The sequence below is a fragment of the Podarcis cretensis genome (genome assembly GCF_951804945.1).
Source record: "Podarcis cretensis genome assembly, chromosome: 2".
Lineage (NCBI taxonomy): Eukaryota > Metazoa > Chordata > Lepidosauria > Squamata > Lacertidae > Podarcis > Podarcis cretensis.
The window spans coordinates 122,479,103-122,497,347 of record NC_137171.1 but is presented as its reverse complement, the minus strand read 5'-3'; the positions used below and the strand labels follow the sequence as shown (position 1 = coordinate 122,497,347).

Here is an 18,245-nt window from a genome sequence, read left to right as displayed (position 1 = left end):
TTCTAAAGACAGCTTGCCAGTGCTCCAGTGGCCTCAGAGGACCTTGCACCTGAAGGCCAGGAGGGTCTGAGGAGAACATCTTCATAGAATCATAAAACTGTCGAGTTGGGAGGGACCTCAAGGATCATCTAGCCCAACCCCCTGCAGTGCAGGAATAAAATGTAGACTGAACAGGCAGCCAATATCACATTGTTTAATTAAACATGATTGTCCAAGGTTACAGCAAGGGGAGAATTTTTTTAAATGCTGTCAACGCAGAATTTCCGGACAGAAGCTAAGCGTAACATTAGGCCTACAAAAATACAATACCAAAACATCCTGTCTCCGTCACTTCCCACACTCTGGAATGAAAACATACACCGCCATGTGATAGACAACAATCTCATGACTGCAAGCACAGAGCAGGAATCCTAACAAGCCTAGACATGCATCTATCCTGGACTCATGTAGTCACTGGGAACTGCCCATTCTGAGCCCTGCTACAGCTGCTTATTAAGATTTGATTGGTCAAGTGATTCTCTACTCTAATTATTCCTATGCTTTCCCTTGGGTTGGCATCTTGGAAGTCGGAAGCTTATGTTCCATCTCGAGAACTTCCCACATTCCAATCATCACTAGGATTTGCAGGATTCCACCCTGCTTGACGCAGTGGAAAGCGTCTTTTCTGGCAGAAGGTCATTCCGCACCCTGAGTGTTTCTCAAGTGGATTCTTCTGTGTGTGTTGAGGTGCGTGCTCTGGTTGAAGCTCTTCCCGCACTCCGAGCACTTGTAGGGCTTCTCCTCTGTGTGGGTTCTCTGATGTCTCTTAAGGTGTGTGCTCTGGTTGAAGCTCTTCCCGCACTCTGAGCAGCTGTAGGGTTTCTCCCCCGTGTGGATCCTCTGATGCACTTTGAGGATTCTGCTGTCACTGAAGCTTTTCCCGCACTCGAGGCATTTATAGGGTTTCTCCTGCGTGTGGGTTCTTTGGTGTACTTTGAGGCTTCTGCCGACACTGAAAGTCTTGCCGCACTCGGAGCATTTATAGGGCTTCTCCTGGGTGTGGACTCTTTGATGGACTTTGAGGCTCCTGCTATCGCCAAAACTCTTTCCACACCCAGAGCATATAAAGGGCTTCTCCCCCGTGTGAGTTCTTTGATGCGATTTAAGGATTATGCTTTGACTGAAACACTTCCCGCACTCGGAGCATTTATAGGGCTTCTCCCCCGTGTGGATTTTCTGGTGTATTTTAAGGTTCCCACTATTGCTGAAACACTTCCCACACTCGGAGCATTTATCTGGCTTCTCCCCTGTGTGAATTCTCTGGTGCGATTTAAGAATTATGTTTTGACTGAAGCTCTTTCCACACTCGGAACATTTATAGGGCTTCTCCCCCGTGTGGATTCTTTCATGTCTTTTAAGATGCGTGCTATGGCTGAAGCTCTTTCCACATGCTGAACACGTGTAGGGCTTCTCCCCTGTGTGGATTCTTTGATGTTTACTAAGGTTTGAACTCAGGTTGAACCTCTTCCCGCACTCGGAGCACTTATAGGGCTTCTCCCCAGTGTGGATTCTTTGATGCGATTTAAGCTCAGGGCTGCGACTGAAGCCCTTTCCACACACTGAGCACTTATAAGGTTTCTCCCCTGTGTGGATTCTTTGATGTCTTTTAAGGTTTCTACCGTCATTAAAACCCTTTCCACACTCTGAGCATTTATAGGGCTTTTCTCTCGTGTGAATACTTTCATGCCATTTCAGACTTACGCTATGACTGAACCGCTTTCCACACTCCGAGCATTTATAAGGCTTTTTGCCTGCATGGAATCTTTGATGGAAATGAAGGTCTGAGCTGCGAAGGAACTGCTTCCCGCACTCCAAGCATTTGTACATTTTATCTGTAGCATGCGCTCTCTGGTGTTTAATAAGGTATATATGCTGGCTGAAAAGCTTCCCACACTCGGCGCATTTCAACAGTTTCTCCTTGTGAATTTTTCTTTGGTTTCCTTCACAATGTTCTTCTACTATTGGGAATTCATGGAAGTCAGTCCCTTCAAAAACAATGGATTTGTTCCCCCACTTCTGTTTTAATTCCGTTTTCGTTCTATGCCGTTCACACTCTTTATTGCCCTCTCCGTCGTCATCTAAAGGAATCAAAGGTGAAATCTGATCAGGGAGGAAGAGATCTACGAATCATGGAACAAACATTGATCTGATGAACCTTGGAACAGACAAATGGGGTGGTGTGTGGAGCATTGGCTATTCTGCTCATGCAAGACCACAGGTTCACTATCCAAATGAATGTACTCAATAACAGTGTCAGGAAAACAGAGACTTTAAAGGACCACTTCCAATCAAAGTAGCTAATTCTTGGCAATGTGGTGACATAGTCTTTAAAGCAGGAGTGGGGAACTGAATCTGGGTGTTAGGCAGGTCTGCTTACTGTATTTTTCACTCTACTGCAATGCGCTCTACGTGGGGCTACCTTTGAAGGTGACTCGGAAACTACAACTAATCCAGAATGCGGCAGCCAGACTGGTGACTGTGGGCGGCCGCCGAGACCACATAACACCGGTCTTGAAAGACCTTCCTTGGCTCCCAGTACATTTCCGAGCACAATTCAAAGTGCTGGTGTTGACCTTTAAAGCCCTAAATGGCCTCGGCCCAGTATACCTGAAGGAGCGTCTCCACCCCCATCGTTCTGCCCGGGCGCTGAGGTCCAGCGCCGAGGGCCTTCTGGCGGTTCCCTCATTGCGAGAAGCAAAGCTACAGGGAACCAGGCAGAGGGCCTTCTCGGTAGTGGCACCTGCCCTGTGGAACGCCCTCCCATCAGATGTCGAAGCGATAAATAACTACCTGACATTCAGAAGACATCTTAAGGCAGCCCTGTTCAGGGAAGTTTTTAATCTGTGATATTTTAGTCTATTTTTGGTTTCTATGGAAGCCGCCCAGAGTGGCTGGGGAAACCCAGCCAGATGGGTGGGGTACAAATAATAAATTATTATTATTATTATTATTATTATTATTATTATTATTATATCTATAAGACACACTTTTCCCCTGCTAAAAAGTAAGGGGAAATGTGTGTGCATCTTATGGAGCGAATGCAGGCTGTGCAGCTTTCGCTGAAGCCAGGAGAGCGAGAGGGGTTGGTGCACACCGATCCCTCTTGCTCTCCTGGCTTCAGCGACAGCCTCCCGAAACCTCCTGAGCAGAGTGCTCCCGCTGTCCTCAGGAGGCTTCGCATTGCTTTTGCTGAAGCCAGGAGAGCTAGAGGGATCGATCCCTCTTGCTCTCCTGGCTTCGCTTCGCTGGAGAGCCACTGCGCAGCTTTCCCTCTCTGCGCAGCGCCCCTTCAGCAAAGCGGGAGGAAAAATGGAAGGGGCTCCGCTTCTCCTGCCACTTTGCTGAAGGGGCGCTAAGCAGAGAGGGAGAGAACTTTTTTTTCCTTATTCTCCTCCTCTACAACTAGGTGCGTCTTATGGTCGGGTGTGTCTTATAGAGCAAACAATACGGTAATTCCATGCACTTGTCAATCACCCAATGGTATAATGATGTCCGGTGACTGACAGCTTAAAAAGTTCAGAAGGGGTCCCTGTAAGCACCAATCAGCTGAGTGGAGGTTGGAGCAGCTTCCTTTGAAGGTGTGCTCTGAGCACCTATCAGCTGATTATTCCAGGAGCTGCGACTTCAAAGAGGTTTGCCAAAAATGTTCAACTAATTGGCTGTTACAGGGAGCCGCTTTGAAGTCCATTTGCAGCAGCACTTTGGATCCAAACACATTACCTGTCAGGGGTCACCAACCCAACCCAATTAAAAGGCAAAATGGGCAGGTGCCTTCTAATTGATTTCTGTGAAATGAATGGCATGGCTAGCTTGTATATGTTTCCTGGTAATAGTAATAGTAATTTATTATTTGTACCCCGCCCACCTGGCTGGGTTTCACCAGCCACTCTGGGCGGCTTCCAACAAAGATTAAAAATACATTAAAATGTCACACATTAAAAACTTCCCTGAACAGGGCTGCCTTCAGATGTCTTCTAAATGTCAGGTAGTTGTTTATCTCTTTGACATCTGATGGGAGGGAGTTCCACAGGGCGGGCGCCACTACCGAGAAGGCCCTCTGCCTGGTTCCCTGTAGCTTCGTGTCTCACAATGAAGGAACCACCAGAAGGCCCTCGGCGCTGGATCTCAGCGTCCGGGCAGAACGATGGGGGTGGAGATGCTCCTTCAGGTATACTGGGCTGAGGCCATTTAGGGCTTTAAAGGTCAACACCAACACTTTGAATTGTTCTCGGAAACGTACTGGGAGCCAATGTAGATCTTTCAGGACTGGTGTTATATGGTCTCAGTGGCCGCCCCCAGTCACCAGTCTAGCTGCCGCATTCTGGATTAGTTGTAGTTTCCGGGTCACCTTCAAAGGTAGCCCCACGTAGAGTGCATTGCAGTAGTCCAAGTGGGAGATAACTAGAGCATTGAAGAATGCTCTGTGTTGTTATTACAGAGCAACATCATCAGACAGTGTGTGTGTATGCACACAATCTCCATAACCAGCAGGAGATAACTGCCTTCTCATGGTATGCATAAACATTGTCAGGGGTGGTTGTCTCTCTGATTTTGTGTTATTCCTGGCTCCCCATAGCGGCCATTCCATACCCTCCAACATTTCTCCGGTCAAAATAGGGACGTCCCATTCCATAAATAAAATTTTACTATTTATACCCTGTCCATCTGACTGGGTTGAGCAGCTTCCAACATATATAAAAACATAATAAAACATTAAACATTTAAAAAAACCTTCCCTATACAGGATTGCCTTCAGATGGCCCGGGGGTCGGATAACTCCATACCCTCCAACATGAAAATAGGAATGCCCTAAGGAAAAATGGGACATTCTGGGATCAAATCAGAAACCGGGACAGCTTCTCTAAATCAGGGACGTCCCTGGAAAATAGGGACATTTTGTGTTAGGCCATGCCCACTCCATGGCAGCCATTTTGTGACTGGCTGTCCCAGAACCCCCTTCAAAATTTTAAATGCAACCACTAGTCCAAAACCATTGGCAACCCCTGGGGCGGGAGGATGTGGTTTGTGGGGAACGGACTTGTCGGCCAAATTGGGGCCGAGCCTAAAAGGGCTCATGGAGTACAGGTGGGTGCTATGAAATAAGATCTGCCATTTCTCACTTTAGATACAAACTACTCCTTTCCCAGTTGAGAGAATCCCTTGCACTATTCCGTTTCTCAGATATACAGGACACCTGCAACTTATGCGGGGGGTCACGTTCCTGGGATCGTGCCTAAAAGCCAAAACCACAAGTTAAATGTGCACAAGTTAAATGTGGATAAGTTGTGGGCTTACTGTACCCCTCAACTGGGTGGTTTTTGTTTTCCCTTTTTCTTAAGAAGAAAAAATAGAAGGATAAAAGAATGAAAAAGAAAGAAATAGGGAAAAAGGTGCAAAAGGTACAATATCATACAATAAGTAATATCAGTTACATTTCCATACATTATTATACAGATATAAGTCATACAGTGGTACCTCGGGTTACATACGCTTCAGGTTACAGACTCCGCTAACCCAGAAATAGTACCTCTGGTTAAGAACTTTGCTTCAGAATGAGAACAGAAATCGTGCTCCGGCGGTGCAGCAGCAGCAGGATGTCCCACTAGCTAAAGTGGTGCTTCAGGTTAAGAACAGTTTCAGGTTAAGAATGGACCTCCGGAACAAATTAAGTACTTAACCAGAGGTATCACTGTATTATTATCCTTATTAATAGCCTATTATATTCTGTATAAACTTGTTCCAAACATCAATATATTTGTCCAGACAAAGTCTGGCAATCCGTTCACATGTTGCAAGTACTGCCGTATTGTCAATCCATCGATTAAAGGAGGATCATAACTGGCTGATATTCAGCAAGAAAAAAAATGGTTGCTAGGTGAAGACATAGCCGGGTATGCCCGACATGGGGGCCCACCCCTAAGTGCCTACCTGCTGATCTCTCCTCTTCAGAGCTTTCGGCAAACGGGTTTCCCCTTTCTCCCTGCCAGGAGATATGGTCCAACCTGGGAAGCGGAAGCCCTGTTTAAAACGAGAGAAACAAATGACTTGTAGGAACAGAAGAGCCTTCCAGGTGTCGGATCACACCAACGGCCCATCTACTCCAGCTGTTACACTGATTCCCAGCAACTGCTAATCGGAGGTCATTGTGACCTCATGCTGATGTGATTGGATGGGAGGAGACGAGCCATTGTGACCTCATGCTGATGTGATTGGATGGGAGGAGACGAGCCATTGTGACCTCATGCTGATGTGATTGGATGGGAGGAGACGGGCCATTGTGACCTCATGCTGATGTGATTGGATGGGAGGAGACCGGCCGTTGTGACCTCATGCTGATGTGATTGGATGGGAGGAGACCGGCCATTGTGACCTCATGCTGATGTGATTGGATGGGAGGAGACCAGCCATTGTGACCTCATGCTGATGTGATTGGATGGGAGGAGACGAGCCATTGTGACCTCATGCTGATGTGATTGGATGGGAGGAGACCGGCCATTGTGACCTCATGCTGATGTGATTGGATGGGAGGCCAGCCATTGTGACCTCATGCTGATGTGATTGGATGGGAGGAGACCAGCCATTGTGACCTCATGCTGATGTGATTGGATGGGAGGAGACCGGCCATTGTGACCTCATGCTGATGTGATTGGATGGGAGGCCAGCCATTGTGACCTCATGCTGATGTGATTGGATGGGAGGAGGCCTGCCATTGTTACCTCATGCTGATGTGATTGGATGGGAGGCCAGCCATTGTGACCTCATGCTGATGTGATTGGATGGGAGGAGGCCTGCCATTGTTACCTCATGCTGATGTGATTGGATGGGAGGCCAGCCATTGTGACCTCATGCTGATGTGATTGGATGGGAGGAGACCGGCCATTGTGACCTCATGCTGATGTGATTGGATGGGAGGAGGCCGGCCATTGTGACCTCATGCTGATGTGATTGGATGGGAGGAGGCCGGCCATTGTGACCTCATGCTGATGTGACTGGATGGGAGGAGACCGGCCATTGTGACCTCATGCTGATGTGATTGGATGGGAGGAGACCGGCCATTGTGACCTCATGCTGATGTGATTGGATGGGAGGAGACCGGCCATTGTGACCTCATGCTGATGTGATTGGATGGGAGGAGACCTGCCATTGTGACCTCATGCTGATGTGATTGGATGGGAGGAGACCGGCCATTGTGACCTCATGCTGATGTGACTGGATGGGAGGAGACCGGCCATTGTGACCTCATGCTGATGTGATTGGATGGGAGGAGACCTGCCATTGTGACCTCATGCTGATGTGATTGGATGGGAGGAGACCGGCCATTGTGACCTCATGCTGATGTGATTGGATGGGAGGAGACGTGCCATTGTGACCTCATGCTGATGTGATTGGATGGGAGGAGACCTGCCATTATGACCTCATGCTGATGTGATTGGATGGGAGGAGACGGGCCATTGTGACCTCATGCTGATGTGATTGGATGGGAGGAGACCTGCCATTGTGACCTCATGCTGATGTGATTGGATGGGAGGAGACCTGCCATTGTGACCTCATGCTGATGTGATTGGATGGGAGGAGACCTGCCATTATGACCTCATGCTGATGTGATTGGATGGGAGGAGACCGGCCATTGTGACCTCATGCTGATGTGATTGGATGGGAGGAGGCCGGCCATTGTGACCTCATGTAGATGCTGCCTGCTTGAAGGAAAAGGACTGGCCACTGTGAACTGGCTCTAATTTTTGCTTGGCCAAAGAGGAGAGAAATCCCACTGGTGTTGCCTGCTTGTAATTCCTATGCAATATGATGTATTTATTTATTTTAAAAACACTTAAAATACCGCAACTTCATTTTAAAAATCAAAGTAGGTACCTCGGATTAAGTACTTAATTCGTTCCGGAGGTCCGTACTTAACCTGAAACTGTTCTTAACCTGAAGCACCACTTTAGCTAATGGGGCCTCCTGCTGCTGCCACTGTGCCGCCAGAGCACGGTTTATGTTCTCATTCTGAAGCAAAGTTCTTAACCCGAAGTACTACTTCTGGGTTAGTGGAGCCTGTAACCTGAAGCGTATGTAACCCAAGGTACCACTGTATATGTTACAATAATTACATATGTATAGCTATAGACAGACAATAAAAAAATGAGATAAAAATTAAAATCACAGTCCACCCGTTGTCACACAAGAAATTGCTATTGTTATTAAGTCTTGAACATACATACCACCAGCCAAAGAATGTGAAGCCTCACTGATCACCCCCCCTCCTTCCTTTAAAACTCGCGAGCGATTTTGTCCTTTTCACAGTTATTGTTGGTGAATTACTTTTAGGAATTTGCGCTGCAGTTTTTCTAATGGTCACATTGCCTTGTATTTTACCGCCCTTCTCTGCTTTCCTTTCACTGCCAGAGAAAATTTCTTTGTCCTGAGAAGCCTTTCGGCCACTAACTGACAAGATCTCCCCATCGTCCTTCTTGATCTGGTCCGAAGGAAAGCAGAGCAAGACGTTTGGCACAAAGCTGGCTGCAGGAGTTGCTGGAAGGAGGCAAACAAGCTGCCATCCAACCCTCTTAGGGACTCCATTGCGGATTTTTGTATGGTTTACTCCGAAGTCTTTTTTCCTCCCAAAGATATCTCACAAGTGAGCAGAGGCTTAGGATCAGAATGGCAGATAAAGATGGTGGAATACGTAGAGTTGGCAAAGCTGACAGGGTAGATCCAGAATCGGCGCGACGAACTATTTCAAACGGACTGGAGCAAATTTATATTTTATAAGAAAGAAAATTGCAAAAACGTTTGTAGGTTTGAGTTGAAATGTTTTGTAATGTGACTATAAGGAGCTGGTTTACATATAATGAAGTGAAATGTTAAAGGAAGATAGTAAAAAGGGGGTTATAGAGAATTTAGTAAAGATATTCGGAAGTCAGATAGAGGGAGGGAAGGAGGTCGGTGCTCAGTCAAGCAATGTTTAAGGTTATTGATGTATGTAACAAAATGTGATTATGACAAATATGGAAAAATCAATTAAAATTATTATTTAAAAAAAAGATAAGAGTTTTCCTTCTTTATTATCTGTACATTGGTAGCTTGGTTGTCAAACGGCTTGGCTCCCAAACAAATCAGCTCCTAAACACCACAAACACGGAAACAAGTGTTCCAGTTTGCGAACTTTTTCAGAAGCCAAATGTCTGACTTGGCTTCCGATTGAGTACCAGGAAGCTCCTGCAGCCAGTCGGAAGCAGCGCCTTGGTTTCTGAACGGTTCCGGGAGTCAAACGGATTACGTTTGACAACCAAGGAACCACTATATTTTAATAAATTGGGGGGGTTATACTGTTTATATTATAATTTAATTTTTAAGTATTAACTTTTCACATCTTTTTAGCTTTTGGCATTTTATCTGCCTTGTTGTAATTTATGTAAGCTGCCTTAAGTCCTTGGTGCAGCAAAAAGGTGGGATGTAAATAAAGGTCCGTATAGTTAAAGCTATGGTTTTCCCAGTAGTGATGTATGGAAGTGAGAGCTGGACCATAAAGAAGGCTGATCGCCAAAGAATTAATGCTTTTGAATTATGGTGCTGGAGGAGACTCTTGAGAGTCCCATGGACTGCAAGGAGATCAAACCTCTCCATTCTGAAGGAAATCAGCCCTGAGTGCTCACTGGAAGGACAGATCCTGAAGCTGAGGCTCCAGTACTTTGGCCACCTCATGAGAAGAGAAGACTCCCTGGAAAAGACCCTGATGTTGGAAAAGATGGAGGGCACAAGGAGAAGGGGACGACAGAGGAAGAGATGGTTGGACAGTGTTCTCGAAGCCACAAATATGAGTCTGACCAAACTGCGGGAGGCAGTGGAAGACAGGAGTGCCTGGCGTGCTCTGGTCCATGGGGTCACGAAGAGTTGTGTTATGTACTGAATTGAATAGGATCCAAATTGCATCAGTCTGATTGGTCCTAGAACAATAGGATCCAAAAGGCAGCAGTCTGATTGGTCCTAGAACAATAGGATTCAGAATGCAGCAGTCTGATTGGTCCTAGAACAATGCAGCAATATGATTGGTTGGCAGGAACCACCCAATCATGCTCCAGATAGAAGTGAATCCACAACCTGATTGGCTTACAGTAGAATTCCAGAATTAGCCAATCATGTGCAGCCCATTGTGTAAATAATGTATATAAAGCAGATACTTTGAGGGGACTTTCATTCATTCCTCCTCACCACTATGAGCTGAATAAAGAGCATGAAATCACTTTGCGACTCTGAGTATATTTCAAGTTGGATGCTACTATACGACTAAACAACAACAACAAAATAAATAAATAAACGCTAACCTCATAGTAGCTCTAGTAGCAATTCTGCCTGACACGCTTACTTACCGAGAGAGGCCAGAGTCCCACAATTCCACAGTTCTCCATGGCTTCCCTGCGCAGACCCCTCCAGCCTTGGTCCAGCTGAGCCCACTCGGCCTCCGTGGAAGGCTGTGAAATGTACAGCCATCTCCTCAAAGGTCACAAGGTCCTGGAAGGAAGGAAGGAAGGAAGGAAGGAAGGAAGGAAGGAAGGAAGGAGGAAATGTTTACTTCTCACAGGTAAAGCAACAAAAAGGAAGACAGGAAAAGCTGAGGTGCCTTTGCGGATCTCCTGCAAGACCCAAAGCATCATCAGCGTCACTCAAAGCCTTCTTAGTGAGCAGCTCTGACAGAAGAAAATGGCTGCCATCTTCCGGTCCAGAGTGGGCAGAGGAGGAAAGGCACCCACAGTTCTATTCTGTACCTGTTCTGGCTGCAGGGACGCTGCTTCCAGTCCATCACAAAGAGAAGGAGGCATGGGGGAACGCCTCAGGGCCATTTTGCTGTCTCTGAGGGCTGTCCTACTTCCTACAAGAAGACAAAGAAGGTGGATGATATAGCAGCGTTAGCTAGCCCTCCTTTGGCCCAAGGGCCACCACTGATGGGTCAGGGGACCCCCCTGAGGCCCACATGCCAGTGGTGGGCGTGTGTTTATGCATGTGCATAAACACACATGTGCAGACCAAGCAGGCCCATAGGAACAAAGGACGCTGCCTCATACAGAGTCAGACCGCTGGTCGATCAAGCTCAGGCCTGCAACGACTTCCAGAGCCCCTTGCCGATCACGTTAAGAAAAAGAAAAGAGAGAAGTCCTTGCACCCAGGCTTACAATCTCAAAAGACACGGCACAAAAGGAAGGTGGACTGGGAGGGAGGAAGAAATAGGCAAACACAGGTTCAAGTTCTCTGAATGATGGCTTAAAGTGGTACAGGACTGTTTTAAATGTTTAGTGCAGATAAGCCCCATGTTGTAATAGGGCCTTTTCTTACCCAAAGAGGAGGTGCCCCCTTTGGCCTCCTGCACGATCCCCCAGAAAAGTGGCTGCTTTGTGATGTTCAACGGAGCATCTTCTGCCTCTGGGGAATCTGTGGCTGCTTTGGAAAACGTCATCTGTGCCTGAAACAGAAGGAAGGGATATGAGAGGAAAGAGCTCACAGGAAAAGGGAAGAAATGGAACAGCCAATGGACAAGGGTGCCATTAAATCAAATCAACAAATATTACATCAAAACCATTTCCAAATTGCCTAGGAATGCCGATTTCCATGTAACCTTATTCTACCTTCCAAACCTTGCAACACACTCCCAGGTGTGTCTTTGGCAAATGCACTTAAATGCGTTTAAAAAGGTAAAGGACCCCTGACAGTTAAGTCCAGTCGCAAATGACTCTGGGGTTGCGACGCTCATCTCGCTTTGCTGGCCAAGGGAGCTGACGTTTGTCCGCAGAGTTTTTCCAGGTCATGTGGCCAGCATGACTAAGCTGCTTCCAGCGAACCAGAGCAGCGCATGGAAACGCCGTTTACCTTTCCGCCAGAGCAGTACCTATTTATCTACTTGCACTTTGACGTGCTTTCAAACTGCTAGGTTGGCAGGTGTTGGCAGCTCACCCCATCGCGGGGATTCAAACCATCAACCTTCCGATCAGCAAGCCCTAGGCTCAGTGGTTTAGATCACAGTACCACCCGCGTCCTTAAATGCGCTTTGTCTATTATTATTTGAACTTACATAAAGTTCACAATTTTCTACACATCTGCATAGGTAAAGGTAAAGGGACCCCTTACCGTTAGGTCCAGTCGTGGACGATTCTGGGGTTGTGGTGCTCATCTCACTTTACTGGCCGAGGGAGCCGGCGTACAGCTTCTGGGTCATGTGGCCAGCATGACTAAGCCGCTTCTGGCGAACCAGAGCAGCGCACGGAAATGCCATTTACCTTCCCGCTGGAGTGGTACCTATTTATCTACTTGCACTTTGACGTGTTTTCGAACTGCTAGGTTGGCAGGAGCAGGGACCGAGCATCGGGAGCTCACCCCATCGCTGGGATTCGAACCGCCAACCTTCTGATCGGCAAGCCCTAGGCTCTGTGGTTTAGACCACAGTGCCACCCGTGTCCCTACACATCTGCATAGGCATGTCTAAATAAGACTGTTTTTAGCAGACACCGAAAAGTTTACAGTGCCTGATATCAATAGTTTGAATTCTTTTCATTTTTAAGTTGATCTATTGCCACCTGGAGATTTTTCTATCGGTCTAAAAATGTTTTTAAAGAGACAAGCAATAAATCCCTTATTTGGGCAACATCCGAGAAAAGGTGGGTGGCCGGTGAGACTTTTTAGGGGACTGTCCACACATATTTTCAACCCGTTAGAAGTAAATGAAACAATTTCTGACCTGCTCCTCCTCCTGCTTCTTGTCCTCTGCCCGGCTCAGGAGGAAACCTTCGGCCAGGGCCACCGCCTGGGAACTGGACTTCGGGCCACACTCTCTGACCCAGCTCTCCATCTCCGGGGGGAGGACAGCCAGGAACTGCTCCAAGATCACCAGGTCCAGGATCTGCTTCTTGGTGTGCCGCTCTGGCTTCAGCCACTGGTAGCAGAGGTTGTGGAGTCGGCCGCATACCTCTCGGGGCCCCTCGGCCTCCTGGTAGCAGAACGCCCTGAAACGCTGGCGTTGTACATCCGAGCTGGCGTTGCCCTCGTCCAGGATCTTCTGCTCTCTTCTTTCCCAGCATTCCTGGCTGCTGCCTCCCGCCTGGACGATTTGGGGGCTTCTTCTCTCTTTGGAGCTGTCCGAGTCTTGCTCTTCCACCTTTGACCTCTGCTCCAGCTCAGCCTCTAACAGGACCCTGATGATCTCCTTGCTCTGGTGCCAGTTTCTGTCCGGAGGCAAGGACGGCCTGAATTTGGGGTGAGGAGACAGCGACGACATCTCCTTGCAAAAGTGTGGAGTCCTTCAGTGCGCAAGTATCACACGCCCCTCTCAGGAAGAGGAGTCTGCAAGAAGCACAGGAGGATTCTGGGTATAGACTGGGGGTGGTTCATGCAAGGAAGGCAGATGAGAACCCAAAAAGGACTAGAAACTTGGGTAAGGAGGAGGTGACAACAACAAAGTCTTGCAATGGACTCAAGACCTCAAGGAGCGTCTCCACCCTCATTGTTCAGCCCGGAAACTGAGGTCCAGCTCCAAGGGCCTTCTGGCGGTTCCCTCACTGTGAGGGAACCAGGCAGAGGGCCTTCTAGGTAGCAGTGCCCACCCTGTGGAACACCCTCCCATCAGATGTCAAGGAAATAAACAACTACCTGACTTTTAGAAGACATCTGAAGGCAGCCCTGTTTAGGGAAGTTTTTAATGTTTGATGTTTTATCATGTTTTTAATATTCTGTTGGGAGCCACCCAGAGTGGCAGGGGAAACCCAGTCAGATGGGCTGGGTATAAATAATATATTACAGTGGTACCTCGGATTAATAACTTAATTCGTTCTGGAGGTCCGTTCTTAACCTGAAACTGTTCTTAACCTGAAGCACCACTTTAGCTAGTGGGGCCTCCTACTGTTGCCGCGCCACCGGAGCACAATTTCTGTTCTCATCCTGAAGCAAAGTTCTTAACCCGAGGTAATATTTCTGGGTTAGCGGAGTCAGTAACCTGAAGCGTCTGTAACCTGAAGTGTGTATAACCCGAGGTACCACTGTATTATTATTATTATTATTATTATTATCATTATTATTATTACACACAGTGCTATTTTTCTAGAAAAAGAAGCGCCAGAACTCACCATGAACGCCTCCCTTGTTCTCTTAGAATAGCAATGTCACCCACTTGAGTTCCAGTGAGTTCTGGTGGGAGAAAAAGCCCTTGTCACATGACTGGAACTGGAGAAAGCGATGTAAGAAGCACTGGAGGATTCTGAATAGAGATCAGGACCGGTGCCTGCAAAGAAGAAAGAGAAAGGACTAGATACTTGAGTAAAGAGGAAGTGATGACGACATCTTGCAAAGGTCTCAAGTCCTTCAGGGTGAGACCACCGCATGGACCAAATGGTAGGAGATTTTGCAAGAAGCACTGGAGCATTCTGGATAGACAGGGACCTGTCCCCGCAAGGAAGGCAAATGAGAACCGCAAGACTCAGAGAGGACTGGAGATGAGAGGCAGTGGGTTTCACAGACCCAAAACCCTGATCTGGTCACGTTCAGGCAAGGCGGCAGAGCATCTCTGGCACTGTAGCAACCCAAATAATCCCTCCCTCCTCACTGAGCCTGCCTGTGTGTGTGTGTCTCTGCTCCCCCACCTCACAAGGTGCCGGCTTAGCAGAGGGGAAGGAGGAATAAAATACAGTGGTGCCTCGCAAGACGAAATTAATCCGTTCCGTGAGGCTCTTCGTATAGCGGTTTTTTCGTCTTGCGAAGCAAGCCCATTGACAGCTTAGCGGATTAGCGCTATTAGCGGTTTAGCGGCTTTTAGCGGATCAGCTGATAAGCGGCTTAGGGCTTAGTAAAAGGGGGGAAAAGGGGGGGGAAACCCGCAGGAACTCGCAAGACATTTCGTCTTGCGAAGCAAGCCCATAGGGAAATTCGTTTTGCGAAGCGCCTCCAAAACGGAAAACCCTTTCGTCTAGCGGGTTTTCCGTCTTGCGAGGCGTTCGTCTTGCGGGGCACCGCTGTAAGTACCAAGATGTGGGAATTCCAAAGGAGCCTCAGGTATCGTTTTACGATTTATAGATAAGTTCATGTGACTTTCCTTGAGATTTAAGATTCTGCTGCTGTTGTTTTCTTTTCTGTATGCTCGATTAGAATCATAGAGCTGTGGAATTGGAAGGGGTCCCGTGGGTCATTTAGTCTGACCCCCTGCGATGTCCACAGCCGTCCCCTGGAGAGTTTAAACCACCTGCCTTCTGGTTAACAGGCAGATACGATGACCCATTGTGCCATTACTTGAATAGGTCAAGTTTTTATTTTTACGCATATTTCGTGTCCAAATGTTTCTGTCCAGCTCCACCCACTATTCATAAATCTGCCTTATTAGTACATTTATAAGTAACCAAACAAACCCCTGTCGCAAAGAGAACGTCAGCAATATCTAGGCAACACGACGACCATGTACATACGCAACAGACAATCTTTATAGAATTCCTTTAAACCATAAGGACAAAATGAAATCTTTAGTCTCGAAGTCTCTGAAAATCTTTAAATGAAGCGAGGTACCTGACTTTGTACGATGAAAAACAAGCTGTGAAGCTTTGTGTGTTCAGCAAATATGATGTCCAACACTGAACAGTGATTCGGGATATTGACAACTGTTTCGCTGACGAAGAATTCTTAGAGGAATTCTATAAAGATTGTCTATCGCGTATGAGAGCAGTACATGTGAAAAGGATCTAGGAGTCTTGGTTGACCACAAACTTGACATGAGCCAACAGTGTGACACGGCAGCTAAAAAAGCCAATGCAATTCTGGGCTGCATCAATAGGAGTATAGCATCTAGATCAAGGGAAGTAATAGTGCCACTGTATTCTGCTCTGGTCAGACCTCACCTGGAGTACTGTGTCCAGTTCTGGGCACCACAGTTCAAGAAGGACACGGACAAACTGGAACGTGTCCAGAGGAGGGCAACCAAAATGGTCAAAGGCCTGGAAACAATGCCTTATGAGGAACGGCTAAGGGAGCTGGGCATGTTTAGCCTGGAGAAGAGGAGGTTAAGGGGTGATATGATAGCCATGTTCAAATATATAAAAGGATGTCACATAGAGGAGGGAGAAAGGTTGTTTTCTGCTGCTCCAGAGAAGCGGACACGGAGCAACGGCTCCAAACTACAAGAAAGAAAATTCCACCTAAACATTAGGAGGAACTTCCTGACAGTGAGAGCTGTTGGACAGTGGTATTTGCTGCTAAGGAGTGTGGTGGAGTCTCCTTCTTTGGAGGTCTTTAAGCAGAGGCTTGACAACCATATGTCAGGAGTGCTCTGATGGTGTTTCCTGCTTGGCAGGGGGTTGGACTCCATGGCCCTTGTGGTCTCTTCCAACTCTAGGATTCTAGGATTCTATGAATCTATGATTCTATGTACATGGTCATCGTGTTGCCTAGCTATTGCTGACATTATTAATACATTTGGCTTTGATTTATTTGCATATCATTTCCCCACCAACTTAAAGACACACAGACACAAATTCAACACCCCCAAAATAGTGAGTAGCATATTTATACTGATGCAGAACGCAGTAAGAATGCAATGAATGCAGATGGGTCAGTTGCAGAGCCCATCTCCCTTTGGAGGTGTGGGGTGGAGGAGATCTCCCCAGTCTTTTCCTCCTCCTCCCCGCCCCCCATTTCAGTCCCAGATAATCCTTTACGTGCTTTTCACTCAGCTGGTTTCCTTGGAGATGGAGAAGAGAGAAGAGATGAACTGTTTGCTCTGGGTGGCGCCTCAAAAATGTGGGCTCTCGCTTAAGGCCAGACCCAGAAAAGGCCCACCATCCTATGCTATGGGGCGGGGAATCTCAGGCGCTCTTTCTTCCCAGTGCAACCCCAGGAATCGCTCACCCCTTTGCATCGTCTCTCCTCCAGCCCTCGGGGTTCCCTTGCACCCCAATGCCCGTTGCATTTGCTTTTAACGCACAGGGGGGGGGGCCACCATCCCGCCCCCATTTCCCCCTCCTTCCATCGCCTCCCCCCCACTTCCACTGCACCTCCCCACCCAAATGCACTTTGCACTCACCCCGATCCCTTGGAGAGGTGGGCGGGGAAGGGGCGCGAAGGCGGCAGATGGGGGGGGGAGGAGGGAGATGGGGGGGCAGGAAGTGGGTGCCTAGCTGCGTTTCTAGGCATCCGCACTCTCTCCCATTAACCCTGAGGTTGATTGATTTATTTATTTTTGTCTTGCCACTCAAAGTTGACTCTGGCCATCGCCGTTTCCAAATCATTCGATCTGGCTAAGGCTTTTGGGGTTCCTTCGCTTGCACCCCCATAATATAACCTGAGCAAAGCAGGCAGCTGCAAAAAGCAGGAGCAAAACAGCACGAGCCTCCTTTGCAAGGTCTGCCTCTCCTGAAGATCCCGCTGCAAATATTTATTTCATGTGCTGAGCAAGGGGTTAAATCGGAGAGAAGAAGGTGGAGGAAAAGGGTGATTTGTGCAATCCGTTTCCTGGCCACTACCAAATTCTGGGGGTGACCCCAGCCAGGCTTGTTGCTTCATCAGTGCCTGGGAGGAGGAGAAGGAATCATCTGGCGGTGAGTTCCAGAGGCTATATATATATATATATGTATATATATATATATAGTGTGTGTATGTGTATACACACACACACACACACACACATATATATATATATACACAATTTCAACATAACAATATATCAAAACATATATTCATCATTTCCCCCCCTTTTCCCCCACTCCCCATCAAACCCTCCCTCCCCCCCCCCCCACTTCCCTCAACTCCTCTCTCTGATTTCTCAGCACATGTTATTCTATATAATCTATCTACCATGTTAAAGGTAAAGGTAAAGGTACCCCTGCCCGTACGGGCCAGTCTTGACAGACTCTGGGGTTGTGCGCCCATCTCACTTAAGAGGCCAGGGGCCAGCACTGTCCGGAGACACTTCCGGGTCACGTGGCCAGCGTGACATCGCTGCTCTGGCCAGAGCCAGAGCCAGAGCCGCACACGGAAACGCCGTTTACCTTCCCGCTGGTAAGCGGTCCCTATTTATCTACTTGCACCCGGAGGTGCTTTCGAACTGCTAGGTTGGCAGGCGCTGGGACCGAGCAGCGGGAGCGCACCCTGCCGCAGGGATTCGAACCGCCGACCTTTCGATCGGCAAGCCCTAGGCGCTGAGGCTTTAACCCACAGCGCCACCTGCGTCCCCCACATCTACCATGTTA

At 47.8% G+C, this 18,245-nt stretch overlaps 1 protein-coding gene across 3 annotated transcripts; it reads right to left on the bottom strand.

Annotated features, from left to right (window-relative positions):
• Window positions 1-177: 177 nt before the first annotated feature.
• On the bottom strand, window positions 178-17,150 carry LOC307206921 (uncharacterized protein). Of its 3 annotated transcripts, none has more exons than XM_079960388.1 (8): window positions 17,081-17,144; window positions 14,145-14,299; window positions 12,764-13,365; window positions 11,368-11,494; window positions 10,803-10,906; window positions 10,407-10,548; window positions 5,968-6,057; window positions 178-2,117 (listed from the first exon to the last, which is right to left on the bottom strand). In XM_079960388.1, exons 3-8 carry the CDS (start codon window positions 13,298-13,300, stop codon window positions 676-678), a joined length of 2,442 nt encoding a protein of 813 aa, XP_079816514.1. In that variant the 5' UTR covers window positions 13,301-13,365; window positions 14,145-14,299; window positions 17,081-17,144; the 3' UTR covers window positions 178-675. The 3 variants fall into 3 exon arrangements, with proteins under 3 accessions (XP_079816514.1, XP_079816516.1, XP_079816515.1); XM_079960390.1 differs by having other exon boundaries at window positions 11,368-11,488; XM_079960389.1 differs by lacking the exon at window positions 14,145-14,299 and having other exon boundaries at window positions 17,081-17,150.
• Window positions 17,151-18,245: the final 1,095 nt, after the last annotated feature.